The sequence below is a fragment of the Motacilla alba genome, chromosome 3 (genome assembly GCF_015832195.1).
Source record: "Motacilla alba alba isolate MOTALB_02 chromosome 3, Motacilla_alba_V1.0_pri, whole genome shotgun sequence".
Taxonomy (NCBI): domain Eukaryota; kingdom Metazoa; phylum Chordata; class Aves; order Passeriformes; family Motacillidae; genus Motacilla; species Motacilla alba.
This window is the reverse complement of record NC_052018.1, coordinates 9,947,259-9,963,525: the sequence shown is the minus strand read 5'-3', so window position 1 is coordinate 9,963,525 and position 16,267 is coordinate 9,947,259. Positions and strand designations below refer to the sequence as shown.

At 42.5% G+C, this 16,267-nt stretch overlaps 1 protein-coding gene across 1 annotated transcript in view; it reads right to left on the bottom strand.

The window, feature by feature from the left end:
• Positions 1-5,543: 5,543 nt before the first annotated feature.
• Positions 5,544-16,267, bottom strand: part of LDAH (lipid droplet associated hydrolase) — a 112,693-nt gene continuing 101,969 nt past the window's right edge. Inside the window, exon 7 of the mRNA XM_038131293.1 lies at positions 5,544-8,702. Coding sequence (XP_037987221.1) covers positions 8,511-8,702 — 192 coding nt within the window. The 3' untranslated portion in view covers positions 5,544-8,510. The remainder of the gene's footprint in view (positions 8,703-16,267) is intronic.

Sequence of the window (16,267 nt, the reverse complement as noted above, 5' to 3'; positions counted from 1 at the left end):
GAGTTTTTCTCTCTTCACATCATGCTCTGGATAGGCGAGGGGATGGGAAAACCTGTGTGGGAAAAAGCAAGGTCTTTGAGAGCAGTGTGGCTTTTTTTTTTTTAAAGTCCTCATGACGAGCAGATGATGTGTGTCCCACTGGCCTCAGAGCAGCTCCCTTGGCATCAGAGATCCCTTTATGTGGGGTCAGAATGGAGACGGAGGGTGGCAGGAGCAGAGTGTAGCAGTGTCACCATTGTGGGAGTGTGTTCTCCATGAAAGCACGATGAGGATGGGGGCTGGGGGGTACCTGTACTGTGGGTGGGGAGTTGCTGATGGTCGGGAGCCTGTGAATTGGTGTGGGAGAGGGAGAGCTTTTTGTCTTTCCTGTCTTTGAATTAATGGCTGGTGAAAAAGCGAGATGTTCCACCAGGCTGGTGTGTGTGACACCCTCAATTTTGTCATAAGCTGGTTTATGTCTTTCAAGGTAAAACCAGCTGCATTCAGTCCTTCTAAGCTCTTTGTTCCTAGCACAACTTGTTGTGAGGTACATAGAGGTGCAAAGATGTCTCTGAAAATCACTTTATGTCCTACCAGCCAGTAATCCGGGCTTTCAGAAAATGACCAAAACTTTTGAGTTTATGCTGGTGTAGTCCACTGACCAAGGAGCCCTCCCTACATCTTAAAGGATGTTTTGCATCTTTGCACCTAAAGACATAAATAGCCCTGTGTCTGCTTTTTACTTTTACTGACTGCAGTACTCAACCAGCCCCTGAATTTTCCATGTTGGAGAGGAGCCTGATACAGGTGGTGGTGGGAAGCAGCACTGGCAGGCTGATGGATGCACCGTGTTTGACTCTTGCTCAATGGATGGACTAGGGTGGGAAGCTTGGGTGGCAGAGCATTTGCATGGAACTGGTATTGAAAAATCTTAAACCAAAGCCTGATCCATTCCCATCCATTCCATGGATGAAACCAGAACTCCGCACATTTTCAATGTTTTTTCAGCAGGTTTTGCTCTCCGTTTTTCTGTCATCACCACTTAATAGTTCAGTCACACATTTTGTGAGCTCATTTTTCTGCTTTGATACTTGTGCTCATGCTTTGGGTTTTCAGGATGGGGAGTGTGGAGACTTGCTGTGGTGTTTGGTGGGGGAGGAGGGTGAGGAAGGGAAGGCTGAGGCTCAGCAGCAGGAGGACATGGTGCAGTCTGTCCCTGTGGTGCAGTCTGTGCCTTCGGGCAGGGCACAGAGAGGGGACAGGTCTAGCAGGGTTGAAGCTGATGGCAGGAGGGGATCTGCTCACAGTGGGTCACACACTCAAGTGCCTTTCTGATGGAAGGTGGGAGTGTTGGGGTCTCTCCTCCCCTTCTCTTATCCACAATGCCAACCTGTGCTGGTGCCACCCTGGTCTCCATCACCAGAGGAATGAGACCCAGAGGCTGGGCCAAGCCCGGCATCCCTGGGAGCTGTGGCATTGGTCTCAGTTTTTGGGGAGATGGTAGCATTCCCTGTGGTGTTTCATTCATTTCCTCCATCCTGCCTTGGTGAAGAGAGGGGAGGAGAACACTAGGGAATAAACAGGAGGCAAAGTTTAGGGCTGTTTTGCTCCCAAGCTGGTCATCCCAGGGAGCTGTGTGCCAGAACTGCTGAGCACCAAGGGGCTCCCAGGAGCTCAGCCAGCAGCAGCAGTGTGAAACAGCATCCACAGGCCAGGAAAAGGGATGGTCACACAGGGACAGGCCAGGCTTTGGTCCTTGAAGGTGCCAGAGTTAAGTTGCCATGTAGGAAGTGATCAGCTGGGATGGGGCATTTCATAGGAGCAGCTCATCCTGTCCTTGCCCAGGGAGGGGGGTGATCATCCTGCTTACATCCATCCCACCTGCTGTGAGTGATGAACCCTTTAAAGAAAGGTCTGAGTTCCTGAGGTGCTGAAGGTCCAGAGCTCCCACACTTGAGCTTCAGCTGAAGCCACGTTTGTGCAGTGCCTTTGCAAATGGAGCTCTCCCAGCCTGAGGAGCAGGCAGGGGCTGTGCCCACCTGGAGTCACCAGCTCTGTCTTGCTCTGCAGCTCCCACTGGAAGAGCTGGGGGAGATGTTGTTCAAAGGAAATGGACACTCATCTGTGCAGCACAGACCTGCTCTGCTCCTGGTGCTCCCCCTCTCAGATGAAGCAGGGAGCAATGTTGATCCAGTTTGCCCAGTCCTTTTGTATCCCATCACTGTTCTCTGTTTCTGGAGTCAAGTCAACATTTTCTGGAGTTCCTCTGACAAAACGAGCCTCTCTGCTGGTCAGTCATGGTTTTATTTATATGTTCTTTTCTTTGATTAGAAAGGAAAATATCAAAAAATTTAAAAGTTTCCAATAGCTGTATTTCTAATAGTTATGATTCTTGAAGCAATACTCGTATCCCTGTGTGTGCCTCTGAACTATCCATGTATTGGTGCAGCTTTTTCAGGTCTGGGTGTGTGAAATATCTCTAAAGAAGATAGCTCTGTACGTGATGGTGTAAATGCATTGTTTGTATGTATCTAAAGTTTAAATAGATTGTACATATGGGATTGTAAATGAACTGTAAACAGCAATCTATATTTTCTTGAATATATTATATAGCAGTATATATTTGTTAAATAAATATTCTTGTATACTCTTCAATAACCTTTTTAATATTTTGTACAGATAAGTTTATTAAATATTTTATTGATAAATAGACCTCTGCAAGATTTTCTTTTGATGACTTGTGCTTGTGTCCTAAAACCAGATGTCAAGAGCAGCCTTTGTAAACCACCTTTATTCCCTGGGCTACCTAAGGTGTTAAACCAAAAATGAAATACCCATTCATTTTAAACTGCCTTCCAGGGAAGCCACAGGTATTTTCCAATAAAAAAGTCACAGAACAGTGAGTGTTTGTGATGGATTTATCATCAAATGTACATCCTTTTTCTTCCCTGTGTTTCTGAATAGTGTTCACCTGCCATGATGAGAAGCTATCCAGCTCCAGCCAGCCAGCCAGGATTCCCTCCATTGACTCCATCAGCCTGGACAAGACAAGGCTCCATGGAGACCTCATGGTGGATTTCAGTGCTTAAAGGAGGGCTTGTAAAAAAGTGGGAGAGCAACTTTTTACACAGGCGGGTACTGATAGGACAAGGGGGAATGGTTTTAAAATAAAAGAGGTGAGATCTAGATTGGATATTAGGAGGAAATTCTTTCCTGTCAGTGTGGTGAGGCACTGGAACAGGTTGCCCAGAGAAGCTGTGGATGCCCCATCCCTGGAAGTGTTCAAGGACAGGCTGGACTGAGAGTGAGGTGCTTTAGCAGGTGCTCCTGCAATGGACATCACCCAAGTGCCTTGGAGACAGAGAGTGAAGGTAATAAGGATTATGACTCTCTTACCTCCCCAAGCACACAATACTGTGAACATGTAGGTGTGGAGTAAGGCACATTTGGAGGCATGGAAAGCATGAGGTATGTGTTTTAGGCATAACAAAGCAAACTCAGCTTTCAAGACCCAGAAGAAATGTGGAGAACTGAACTGGAGCGAGGCATGGTCGTTTCTATTCCCAGTGCACACTGAGTGACAGACCAAGCAGGACCCACCTTTTGGTCAGTGTCCTGCATCCCCACATGCCCACTTTATGGTGACACTGGCCATAGAGGAGATCTTTTGGTAAAGGTTCCCTGGGCAGGGAGGCAGGATGGCATTTTGCCCCTTGCCCCCTGGCCCACTCTGAGAGCAGTTTTACAGGAATGTGCTGTCCTAACAAGCTGTTTTCAACAGAGCAGTGAGGGGTGAGAGCAAATGGTTTTTCACAGGAATTGCACCACGTCTTCACTGAAACCAGTGGGAGGGGTGGGGTTTGTGTTCAAGGGTTTTTACTCCACAGCACTGCAGACTACTCAAGTGATTGACAACATAAACTAGTCAGTTTGTAACTGAAGAGAAATCAAAGGCACAGCAAGGACAGAGGAGATATTCAAGGTCAAACATGAATACAATAGAAGAAAATGGATTGGTAAAACAGGACATGGTCTGAATTGGGGCTGAACCACTCTGGATACTTAAAATCCCATGGGTTTACTTTGTGGGTGAAAATACAAGTTCTTCCCTATAATCACCAATGAGTTGCTGTACCCCCTGCACGATGAGAGCATGTTAGGACATCAAAGCATTTATGTTCTGAAAATGGCATTCCTGTGTCCTACAAGTTAGATCAGAACAGTGGAATACTTTACAAATTTTAAGGGTGCTGGTGAGGGAAGAGGAGAAGATGAGTCTTGGCATTAGGAAAGCCTGGTTTTCCTAATTCTAAGTTATCCCATGGATTCCTCTCAGTGTATGAAGCACAGTATTTCCAAGTCTGGGGGCTTTGTTGAAGATGTTCACAAAGGGGGAAAGCAGAAGGCCCCTCTAATTTCCTCCTTCAGCGTGAATTGCTTCAAACAGGATGGAAAAGCTCTTTGAGTTTCTGACTGGCAAACCCTGCAGTCAGGTACAGTCAAGTCAGATGTTTTAAAAACCACCTGTATTTTATTAGCTGCTGCAAACTACTTTCTGCAACACAACTATTCTCCTGCAAGCACATTCCTGCAATAGGCAAACCCCAGGCCGTTGACTATCAGCTCAAGCACTCTGGAAGAGTTTTTAATTAAATCCCTCCCTGCCTGTCCCACCTGAGCACGGATGTTAGCCTGTTCCATAACTTCTGCGCGATGCTACCGAGAGCAGCGATCGCTCCTGGCAGCTGCTTGTGCTGTTCCTGCTGGATCTGCTGCTTGTGCTCAACCCCCATCAGCTGTTCCAGAAATATATGCTGTTTTAATAGTTCCTGGTCACTCACAAACACTCTCTGGATCCTTATTTTGTAAATGTGCCAGGAAAGAGAACATTTGCCTGCAAGTGAAGTCTTAGAAACTTATTGTAGTTGGGAGTCTGAGCATGACCTGTGACACAGAGTAAAACAAATCTCTTGGGTCTAGTGAGTCTACCCAAATCCAGTAATAGTCTGAGTGACTTTAAAATGATAACATTGAACATCTTGTTTAAAATCTTTGCTGGCAATTAGCTAGACCAAAGAAAAGGATGGGGGGTGGATGCAGATATAGACCCATTTTCTGTAAAATAAATACATAAATGACCTCAGCTGCAGAGAAGAGATTATCTACTGTGGCTCATGTATGCAATCTGTCTCTGTGAGTCAAGAATCTGGTGTTTAGCTTGGAGTCCAACTCCAAATTCTTCACCATAAACACTGGGCAAGCACTCATCCAGCTTCCTGAAGGGACAAGCCTCACTGATCCACACACTCTATAGCTCATTCAGAGAAGCAAACACGGAGCTGGAGGCAGCAAGGGGAAACTGATTGATTATTTTGGAGAGGCTTTGGATAAAAATGCTTAAGCAAGTCAGGTGCCTACCACCCACCGATTTTCTGTGCACTTGGCAGATGTCAGCATTGCATGTGAAATTTGGGGTCTGGAAAGTATTTTTGTAGATTCTGTATGCATGAAGTAATAAAGGAGCTGAGCTAGAACTAAACAAGTTACCAAAACAAAGAATCAAGTTACATTTTACCATAAATTTCTTTATTTTTGTTATTGGAGTTGTGTACTTTTATTAAAAGGTATCGATCTAGCAAAACACTTGCACATGAGTCAAAGTCACTGCACTAGCAGGGTCACTCGTGTGGTGAGAATCAAGCACAGATGTGAATGACAGTGAGTAGGTGCTACAGCTTACAGTCAATATATTTGTGATAGGTTTTCCAAGAATTCTTAAATAGTCTAAAATAGGCAAAACCACACTGTGTTTTCAAGGTAAATTGGCACATTTGGACCACGAGCACTTTTGACAATCTTTGCCTGGGGTGACAATGAACAATGCAGGCTTCCGAGGAGCTGGATTCTCACTGTGTGGGATCTGCTCCTCCTAGGAAATACAGCTGTGGAAACTAGGCCCGTGTGTTTTAGCAATGAATAGAGTAGCAAATTTTCAGATCTTTGCCTTACAGTAAGAGCTTCTAGGAGGAAGGTAGCAATTGAATCAATATGGTTTTTGTTTTTAATACTAGAGAAAATTCTTTTAAGAAAATTGTAAGGCATTCTTCTGCAGTAGATCTAGTCATCACTGACCAGACCTAATCTCAGTTTAGGTCTTAATGCAGTTAGGATTTAGTATAATGGATTAACTTTTGTATAAAAGGCATACACAAGTCAAGTACAAGTATTGCTAAATTAATTCCTCATACAAAGTATACATATAATGCACTGTAAACAACTGCTTCTCATAGGTGCTTCAGTTTCAAGCTGTAGTAGTTGCTTGTCATCTTTGGTTAATGCAAGAATCTGTCTGGTCTCAGGAGATCCACTACAACAGCTGAACTCCCACAAACTGGGTATTTGTCCATTCCCTGACTCCACATACTTCGAAGAACAAACGTTTTGCTCAACCAGATCAATGTGCAAACCAAAACAACCAAGTGAACTGTGGTTTTTATGCTGCTGACAGACAGACAGGTGCACATGTACGTATACGTGTCCATTAATGTATCTCCACGTATGTGCACGTCCTCCCCGGCTCTGCCCCAGGGAGCACCTCAGCCAACAGATGCAGGGAGCATCTGCCACAAGGCCATCCAACTGGGATGACGCCAACATCTGGGGGCTATCACACACATACAACTATGGATTTCTACAGTGAGCACAAGAATTGTTTTGATCATGACTGAATATGGACCTGTAGAAAGACAGAAAGTCCCGTGACTCTCCAATAAGCAGAATCAGTTGCATGGGGATAGTCTCCTCACTTTGAACAGGTCTGGTTCCTCCCCACGCTGCTGAAACTGTGTTCCCAACAATCCTGCCCCACTCATCAGTGCCATTTCATTACATGGCAGTGCAATTGGAAAATCCACTGGCTAGGCATAAAAGCTAAACCAGTTTCTGATACAGAGAAGGTCACTTAAATCCAGTGTCAGTCTGCAGGTTTGAAAACTATTCCTAAATATCCAGGAACCGAACTCAATTACAAGTTGGTCTAAATACCAGTGAAAGGTTCAAGGGGGGTTTAGAGAGTGGTGGAAGGGGTGTGTATAATTGTGTAAGAAAAGAAAGCAATTAATTGATCTTTCTGCATCACAGAGAACATTCTCCAATACCATTCTCACACATATCAAAACTGTTAATAAATCATGTAAGTTAGATACTCAGTGCATCATCTAAATTGATCTTTTTACAAGGGCAGGACCTCCCCTGACTACCCTGTAGTGTTTTGCTTATTTATAAATGTCTTTATGAACTCCACGGGGAGACTATTTCACAGGTTCGTGGCAAGAAAGCTTTTCCTGATTACACTTGGCTCTGTTCCCCTTACTTGCAATATTTTCATTTCTAGCTATTCCCTGCAACTTCTTTTGTTATCACAACTGGTAGAAAGCTTTTTTCTTTTTTTTTTTTTTTACATCTGTAAAGGAAAGGGTTCACCAAATGTGAGGAACAGGGAACTTGTCAGCACCATGCAAGGGTCTGGTTCTCAACAGTATCATTCATGCCATGTCATGGGTGCAGCCATGGCATAGTAACAGATGTTTTCTGATGGTGAAGGTGCCTAATTTGTGGCTTGGCAGAAAATTTCATACTTCAGTCCTTAGAGCAAAGAACTGAAACTTAGACATGCATCAAAAGTGGTTCAATTCTTTAAAGCTGCTGAGCAAGCACTGTTCTCATGGACTTCATTAGGAGAGCTAGGCCACCTAGAAGTTGTTATACATGGATTCTGCAATCCATTTTAACTTTTAAATACTGGCATTTTTGACCAGTGTACTTTCCGTTCTCTACAGTCAATTGAAAAATGGAACACTTGGCCATGTTCCAGGCAAGAGATCCTTATGTATTCCTTTGCTGAGCAGCCACAGATACCTTACAGCATTTCTAAGACCCTGCGGAGTCCTGGCAGTGCCCCAAAGCTGTGGTGAGACTTGGAGAAACTGCACACCTGATCTCCACATCTTCCCTGAACTCATCCCAAACTCAGCCTGACCACCAACCCCCTCTGACCAGAGGAGACAACGTCAGGACTGCCCAGGGCCCCGGGCTCTTCTGGCTGCCATGCACCTGGCTCACACAGAGGGGTGAGACACGAGGAGAGGGCCAGGCCTTTCACAGCGTAGCAGGACCCATTGCCAGGATCCACCCAACCCTGACACTTGTCCAGCAGAGAGTGGGGTGGAAGTAGCTCAGGTAAAGTTCTGTCAGCATTGTCTAGAGTGCCAACAGACAATAAATATTCCACCTTTTGCCAAGTCTTCCAGAGTCCTGAAGACTCGGGATGAAACTACATAAGCACTGAGTCAATAAAACTATACTTTGGACCAGCCAGTCTCTCTTTAACTTTCTCTAAAGCATCTCAATAGAAAACAAGCCATAATCTATAGTAAACAGAAAAAAAAAATAAGACAGACTCTCTCACAAAAAAAATTTTACACGTTCACAAAATAATTACATCATTTTCTTGTTGATCACTGAATTAGTGTTTATAATTTGGTCAGATCATCCTGTAGCCAGTCTGTGATCATGGCAGCCATCTCCTTGCTGGCATCGAGCACGAAGGCGTGGCGGAGCCCCTTCTCACAGAGCCGAATGTCCCCGTCTGGAAAATCCATTTTGATCTCGTCGTAGTAGTGCTGTGGACACCAGCTGTCTCCAGTTCCATAGTAAAAAATCAGCTAGGAAGAAAAGCATATCAAATAATCAGTGTGGAAAGTTACTGATGGAGCAACCAATACAATAGTTTGGCAATAAGTAATGCATCAAATCCTGAGATACACTGTGAGGAATAGCAGATTGGTACTTCTTGGTTGTTTCCAGGTCTGCAGGTATGATGAAGACAATTAAATGCTCTGTAACTCAGTTTCCTCACCTGCAAAACTGTGGAACACAGTACAGGTTTAACTCTGAAAACAGAAATCTGCTGATGAAAGCCTGGCTGACTTAGTACATTTCTTATTATGGTCCAAAACATCGAGTTGTCCATGAAGTCCACCCCCAAGCAGCCCAGCTGCTGTGTTTTCCATAGCTGTTAGCAGTTTTCTGTGTTAGCTTTCCAGCTATTGAAAAAAAAGCAATGACCAGGCTTCACCTATATCAGCTTGCTCAAATCCCCATCCAACTTGACCTTAAATGTTTTCAGCGCTGGGGCATCTCCATCACCTCTCTGGGCAACCTGTGCCAGTGTCTCACCACCCTCATTATGAAAACACTTCCTCCTGATAGCTGGTCTGAATTGATTCTCTTTCAGTTTAAAACTGCTGCCCATTGTCCTATTGCAACAGGCCTTGCTAAAATTTTTTTTACATTCCTAATTTTCTTACAGGCCTCTTTAGGTACTGGAAGGTGCTCTAAGGTCTCCTGGAGCCTGCCCTTCTCCAGGCTGAACTGTCCCAACTCTCTATCTTATCCTTGTGAAGTGCTGCCTGTGTGGAGTGCAGGGACCTCCTAAAGACAAACAAACAACTTTCTTCTGGGTTGTAACATGGAACTAAAATTCTGACAGAGTCCATTTTGTTTTGATCTTGCCCAAATAACCTTGGCTGATGACATACATGAAGCAGGTGCTACCTGCCCAAGAGCCCATCTAAACATGGAAGTAGTGAATTCCAGTTAAATACCATCTTCAGGAAAGTGACTTTTCTCTCTGTTAGAAGCAGCGAATGTCACGTTTCCCCAGGTCATCCTTTCTCCTCATTTTCATCTCAACTTTGCATGCTATAGCTATGCTTTTCAATTTCTATAAAGTATATGAGGGGAAAGTAGTTTCCTGGGAGAGAGTAAAAACCTGTAGATTTCAGACTGTGCAAGAACAAGATTAATGGGGAGCACTCTTCATACTAAAATGTTCGAATGCAGGTACCAGAAGGATGCTGATTGCTCAACACATCACACACAGCCTGGCCCAATTCCATTATTCACATTTGTTTCATATTTCTTTTCTGTACTTCAGTGAATAATTGGGCAATGCTAACATAAATTAGGGGACAAGAAGTTTGCCTTTCATCACAAATATCTTTAATTCCATCATTTTTGTAGCCATGTGGAATATAAATAAATGGACCCACTGGGGTAGAGGTGGGCTAAGAGCCCAGACTGCGTTTCACGAACTATTACAAGGTTTTGTCTAACTCACTTTTCTCTTGCTGAGGTTTGGCCAAATCTTGTACATTATTGACTATTGGCTGTATCCAAAATACAGTATCTTAGTTTCACAGACACCAACCCCAGTTATACTTCTATTTATGTGCAAAACACAGAACATAAACCACCCCGTGTTAATAAACATTATTGGTTTCCTTTGTCACTCACTACTTGGTGAGAACAAGGTGTGTGTTGTTGGCTCTAGAAGAAAATTTCTTTTGATCTTGCCTTCAATTCATCAATCACAAGATATCACACTAGCAAAAGCTCTTCAGAAAAGCCAATGTAGAATGTCCAGATGCATTCAGGCCTTTTGGAAGCAAAACATCTGACCAAATTATGTTTAACCCTGGGCTTCATTACCAACAGATACAGAAATAAAGATTATGAAATGGAGGACAAAAAAAATAAAACAATGGAGCAGCTCCAATTTAATGGAGTAGTCCTTGAAATGGTTAGATTTTTTGAAAGGCAAGTCACAAGAGACTCATCACATGATCATTTAGAAAAAGATGAAAAGCCATTTACACTTACAAAGGTGGATGAAATACTTGCCTTAGTCTGCATGACTGTGAAATGGGCTGTTCTCCAGGTAGGGTTGTAAACTTGAGAACTCACAGATTTGAAAATGCCTAAATAGAAGATTTATGTGCATTCTTAGCTTGTCCCTGGTATATTTGCATTACAGTTTAATTTTTCACTGCGTGATCCAAAGGATCCTTGATTCACTCAATCCACTGACAGGATGATATTCAGCTGATGAGCTGCTATTTGATAGTATTTTTAATTTTAAATTCTGTGTGCGGTCTGAGGATTTATTTACTACATATTTCATGGTTTACAGACAGGATTTATTTTCTTTATGCTCTGCATTCCTCTGGCATGCACTACTATAGGATTCACATGCTCACATTTATTAATTTAGTTTTGTAACACCTCAGTGGCATTTTTTTATCTTCATTTGCAGGTGGGGAGCACAGAAATTAATGTCAAACTACATTTATTAATATTAAAGCATGCAGTGAAGAGTGAAACACCTCGAGCTGGTTTTCTAGCATGTGCAGCATTACACAGTATTGACTGTACTCAAAGGACAGCACTCCTGGACTGCTTTTGCAGGTGTTCTGAAACACTGTTTATCTGTCTGTAATATACATTTCAAGGTCTTAAATGAGATATTCAAAAAAATGAGAACAAACTGTGACTATCTATGAAAAATATTGATGACTTCACCAAGAGCCTGTTCTCTTCAAAGTTTAAGTGCCTTTACCATCAACTTACTCACTTTCATTTCAACAGACATTTACCCCTTCTGCTACAGATGAGGTTGTTGTATATCCTGCTGTCTCCTCCATTACACAGCTCTTTTGGTTAATAAAAAAAGAAAAAGGGATGTTTTAATGAAAGATCAGCACTGAATACTTACACAAAATGTGTCTCAATTGAGGTCTGTGCTCCCCAACTGTGAAATGCTTGGTAATAAAACTGGTTTTAGCAGAACCTGTATGTACAGTCTGCTGGGCTTTGAGGAGGTAAACCAAACCTCAGGTATTTCACATGTGGCACCTCCAAGTACTGCCAACAGTGTCAACACCTCTAGATTTGCTGCTTTAGGCCTCTGTTCCTTAAGGTCATGGTGTAATTGAAAGAAGCAGCACTGTCAGCTTCTGGCCCAAGGAGCATGGGACACCTTCCTGCTGGTGTCACATTGGAGGTGTCCAGCACAGGAATTAATGATTTAGTTTGAAAATCTATGGTGTGTTTTTGAAGCAAATGTCCAGTTTGTCCATATTTACCATACTTTGGTTACCATACTTTGGACCACATGGAGTCCTTCCGACTCAAACTAAAGCAAAGATGCTCTTCAGGATCACACTTAAAAAGCTCCAGTCACCAATGGACATTTAGTCAACTGTTGGCCAAAATAATAACCCTCTCAAGTACGTCCATTGGGAACACGAGGTCCTCCACAACAATTACTATTCAATCTCTACAAATTTTCTTATGTTGTTCTGCTTCTGTTCTTAAGGCAAACATAGTAAATGGCATCTGCTGAGAACAGAAACAATAAGAGTTTTGAAATTTAGGTTCCATTCCAAGCAGAAAAGGGCAGAACTTTTACCAACTACTGGTCTTGTTGTCCAGTCATTTGCCCACTCTTTACAGGTATGACTTCTTGAGACCCTTTCTGGTCTCAAGACTGCCCTACACCCCCTTTGTTTCTTTATTTCAGTTTTATTCTCCGTATCTCATTATTTCCAATTCCTACTACTCCTGCTTCTTGTTCTAGTCCCCCGTTCTTGCCCTGCAAAGTCCAAATTTTAGTTTCCTGCGTACTCCATCTTGTTTTGAGTCCCAATTCCAACCCTGTTGTTTTTTCTAGAGCCTCTACTCCCAACACTATTCCTCAAGCATCTCTCAGAGTAGCAGTTGTTCCTGTCAGCAGGGCTGGGTTCAGTTCAGCATAAAACCATCTACGTACAGGTCACTGTACTGGGGTGTTTACATGTGTACCAGGCATCCCAATTTCCATCACACATTCAGGAAAGATGGCCTTCCTTGAGTAGTTCCAATCCACCACCTCCTATTGCACCAGAAACTCTCCTTTGGCCAAACAAACAGAACCTTTGGTTCCTCCTGCCTCCTCCTCCTCTCTGTTTACTGCTCCCTCACTAGTTACCTCTTTACTAGCTCAGCATGTGTCTCCTCTACACTGGAATGAGAAGCTTCCCTCTCCAAGCTAAGAATTGCCACCATGAGAAAACAGTGCATTTTCCCTGAGCCTTATTTGTAGACATTGTAGAATCCTTTGGATTGAAATAAAACCAGTCATGACACTTGTGTCATATATGCAACTAAGTAAGGTTTGGGTCTGTTATAATCCGCTAAGAACAGTTTTTAAACAGAGGATTTGGGGAACTTGATTTTATGCTGCAGTTATTTTGCTTGCTTATTTCATATGCAGGCATTGGTGTGTGCACTCTGTCCATGTGCCCATGCCTGCACATCCAAAACTTTAACAGAAATGTTTTTTAATTGTAGAATTGTTTTCAAAATGCTTCCTTATTACTGGATTATGAGAAAGAGCAAGACTGCAACCAAGGTGTAAATTTTCAGTGATCCAGATATTAGTACAGGGCCTAGGAAACCTGACAGCTACTTGACTGCCAATTATGAGACTGACTATCTCCTTTTGATTGACAAAATGTATCTGCTCTTTGCCTGTGTCACACGCAGACATGAAATACACAGACTTTAAAATGTCACCCTCTTTCCTTATACATTTAAACAGCACAGTTTTCGATATATTTAAATAAAAGTTTCCAGAATCCATCTTCCCATCCTAATTTTAACATCAGGAGCTTTGCTATTGCAGCAGGCAGGCGGGAATAATTAACAAACCATGTGTAACCAGAGGCACATGGGATCTCCATTAATGTAGGGAACACTGGCATGCACTGTATGGCCTGCATGTAAAGTGCATATTTTCCTGTGGATGGTGGATGGCTGTAAAGACATCCTGAGTCAGCACAACCAGCAATGGAAAGCTGCTGCCAATCTAAGCATTCAGAAATGATGAGTCAGGCCCTCAAAATAATTAGACTAGCTTAAAAGTAAACAGATTTGCAAAACAATAAATAGGAAGTTCTTTCTGGTTTTGTTGTGGGGTTAAAACTTTCCAACAGTTGCATTTTTTAAACTTTTCTGCCATGAAGGTGAGAGGATTATCTTTTATTCTTTTGCAATATTGAATGGTGAGACTTCCAGGTATTCCTGAGTCAGAAAGGAAATGGCAGCTACCACTGGACATGACAAAGACTTTATGATTCCTGATGCAATATCCTGCTTGCTGTGAGTGATTAAAACATGTCCTCCTTCAGGATGTGCTGTTGAAGGCACAGTGAAGGGGACGTGGCCAGTCTTTGCCAGCCCCTTCAATGCTGCATTTTAAATAGTTATGCAATTTCTAAACCCCAAATAGCTTTAAAATAACAGCAGTATTCTTAGATGATGATTTACCATTAAATGGCTCAGAAGTATTTTCAGCCTTAGCTTCTGTAAAATAAAACACAAGTCCAAAGAGGGCCCTGTCAGCCTCATACCCTGTAATATGGTATGTGTACTCTGACACTGCACAATGATGGCAGCTGCTAAGTAAACATCAGAAGAATCTGAGATTTGTATCAACAGGATGTTTACATTTTAAAGCATTTCTAAGAAAATAATAAAGATTTCCTGCAGTTGACTCCACTGGCACTTGTTATAGTATGTATGACAGTTCACAGGACTACAAATTACAGAGAGATTTCTTTTCTGCTTCTTCTGTAACTGTCATAGACAAGCATTAAAAAATAAATCAAAAAAGTTAAAATATATTAATTGAATTTTTTCTATTTCTCTGGAATTTGGTACGTTATAACAACTTTAGGATCTTATCACATGGGCAGGCACCACTGCAGCTGATGGCCAAGAGTGAAGGACTGATCTCTGTGGATGTAAAGGAGTGGCATACGTGCAATAGCAGGACTGCACCAGTGTCCTTGCTGAAATCCTTGTCTCTGATACATTCACATTTTATCAGTATTACTCCCACATGCACTCACCGGCTGCTCCAGCAGCTTCTCTTTCAGTGACATCTCTCAACAGTAACCAGTTTTATTTGTTCTTGGATGAAAACTAGTTTAAAAGGCATTATCCCAGAATTAATTTTAGTTTCAACCGAGGTTTATAGAAAATTACTTAGCTTCTCTGGAATTATGAAAGTGTCTCCACCTTATCCTGCCAAAAGAATAGAGGAACAGACTGGTTTGGGACATACTTTTTAAAAATTTGCTTCAGTTGTACTTTGGCTTCTGGGAATTCAAAGAGCTGTCATTGCCTTAGGAAGCCCTAAATGCTTTGGGATTTGGTTCTCTGAGATACCATCTCTTTCCCTCGTGATCCTGCTGTGGCTGAGATCAGCCAGTTTGATGGTAAGGTCCTGGGGAACTTGCTTCTCAGCTTGTTTTACCAGAACTGGATTTTCTCAGCTTTCCAAGGGCAGTGTGAAACCCAGTGTTTTCAGCTGGACTGTTCTGAGAAAAGGCAGTTGACAATCTGGGGTCCATGATGCTCTTTTCCAATACCCACCTGTAGGACTTGCAGCGAAGGTGTAATGGGTAGTTCAAGTGCTTGGGCTGAGTTTATTTAATGTAATGGTGGCCAGTGTTGTTAAGCCAGCATAAATAAAAAACAAAACCAGCTTCCCTGTCTGGAAAGGAGGTGAAGAAACATTTTACTATCAGAAAAATTAGGATGCAATCCCTTAGATAGGGCCTGATGTAGTGGCTACTTTGCATGTGGTTCCAGGTGTGTGAGGGCTCTCCCCAGTGTCAAGTATTGAAGTATTCTCACACAGTTTTCATGCCTTTAGCAATGTTGAGACTTGGTAAATCAACAAAGGGAAAAGGGCTTCTCTAACTCTGCTGCAGTTTATTATCAACACTACTGGCTGCTCTGCACAAAGACCCATGAGATCAAGAGAGACCACTTTTATTTCTACTTTCTCACAGATAATGATGGGTCAAACTCAATGCAAAGTAAAACTGTGCTTTTAAAAAGGATGCACAGGATTTATCAACAAATCAGGGTGATTAACTTATTTATATTATCTATGTTACTTTTAAAGACTTAAAAGCATTTTGAGGGCATATATTTGGATGTGTCAGGAACATGAACACTTCAGAAGTCATGTCTGTATAAATAGCAAAATAAAAACAAACAGACCCGAAACCCCTTTTTAAGCAATGCTACTGCTGGGACAGATTCTTCCAACTGTATTTACTGCAAACAGACTTTCCCTCTGAGTATCAGCCTGACACAGTCTACATTCAGTAGGACTTAATGTAAGTCAAATGCCTCTTGCAACAGCAGGATCAGCATCTGGCTGTAAAATGCAATGCCCCCAGTGGTGTGCACAGCAGGAACTCAGTAGGAACTAAGAAATAAAGGGAGGGGTAGTAAGGGGTTGATGGTAACTTTAAATTCTTCAGAAGGCTGGGGAAATACTGCTGTCTTTGTTCATTTTGTGCAGTACACACCTTATACCCACTCCAAAAAT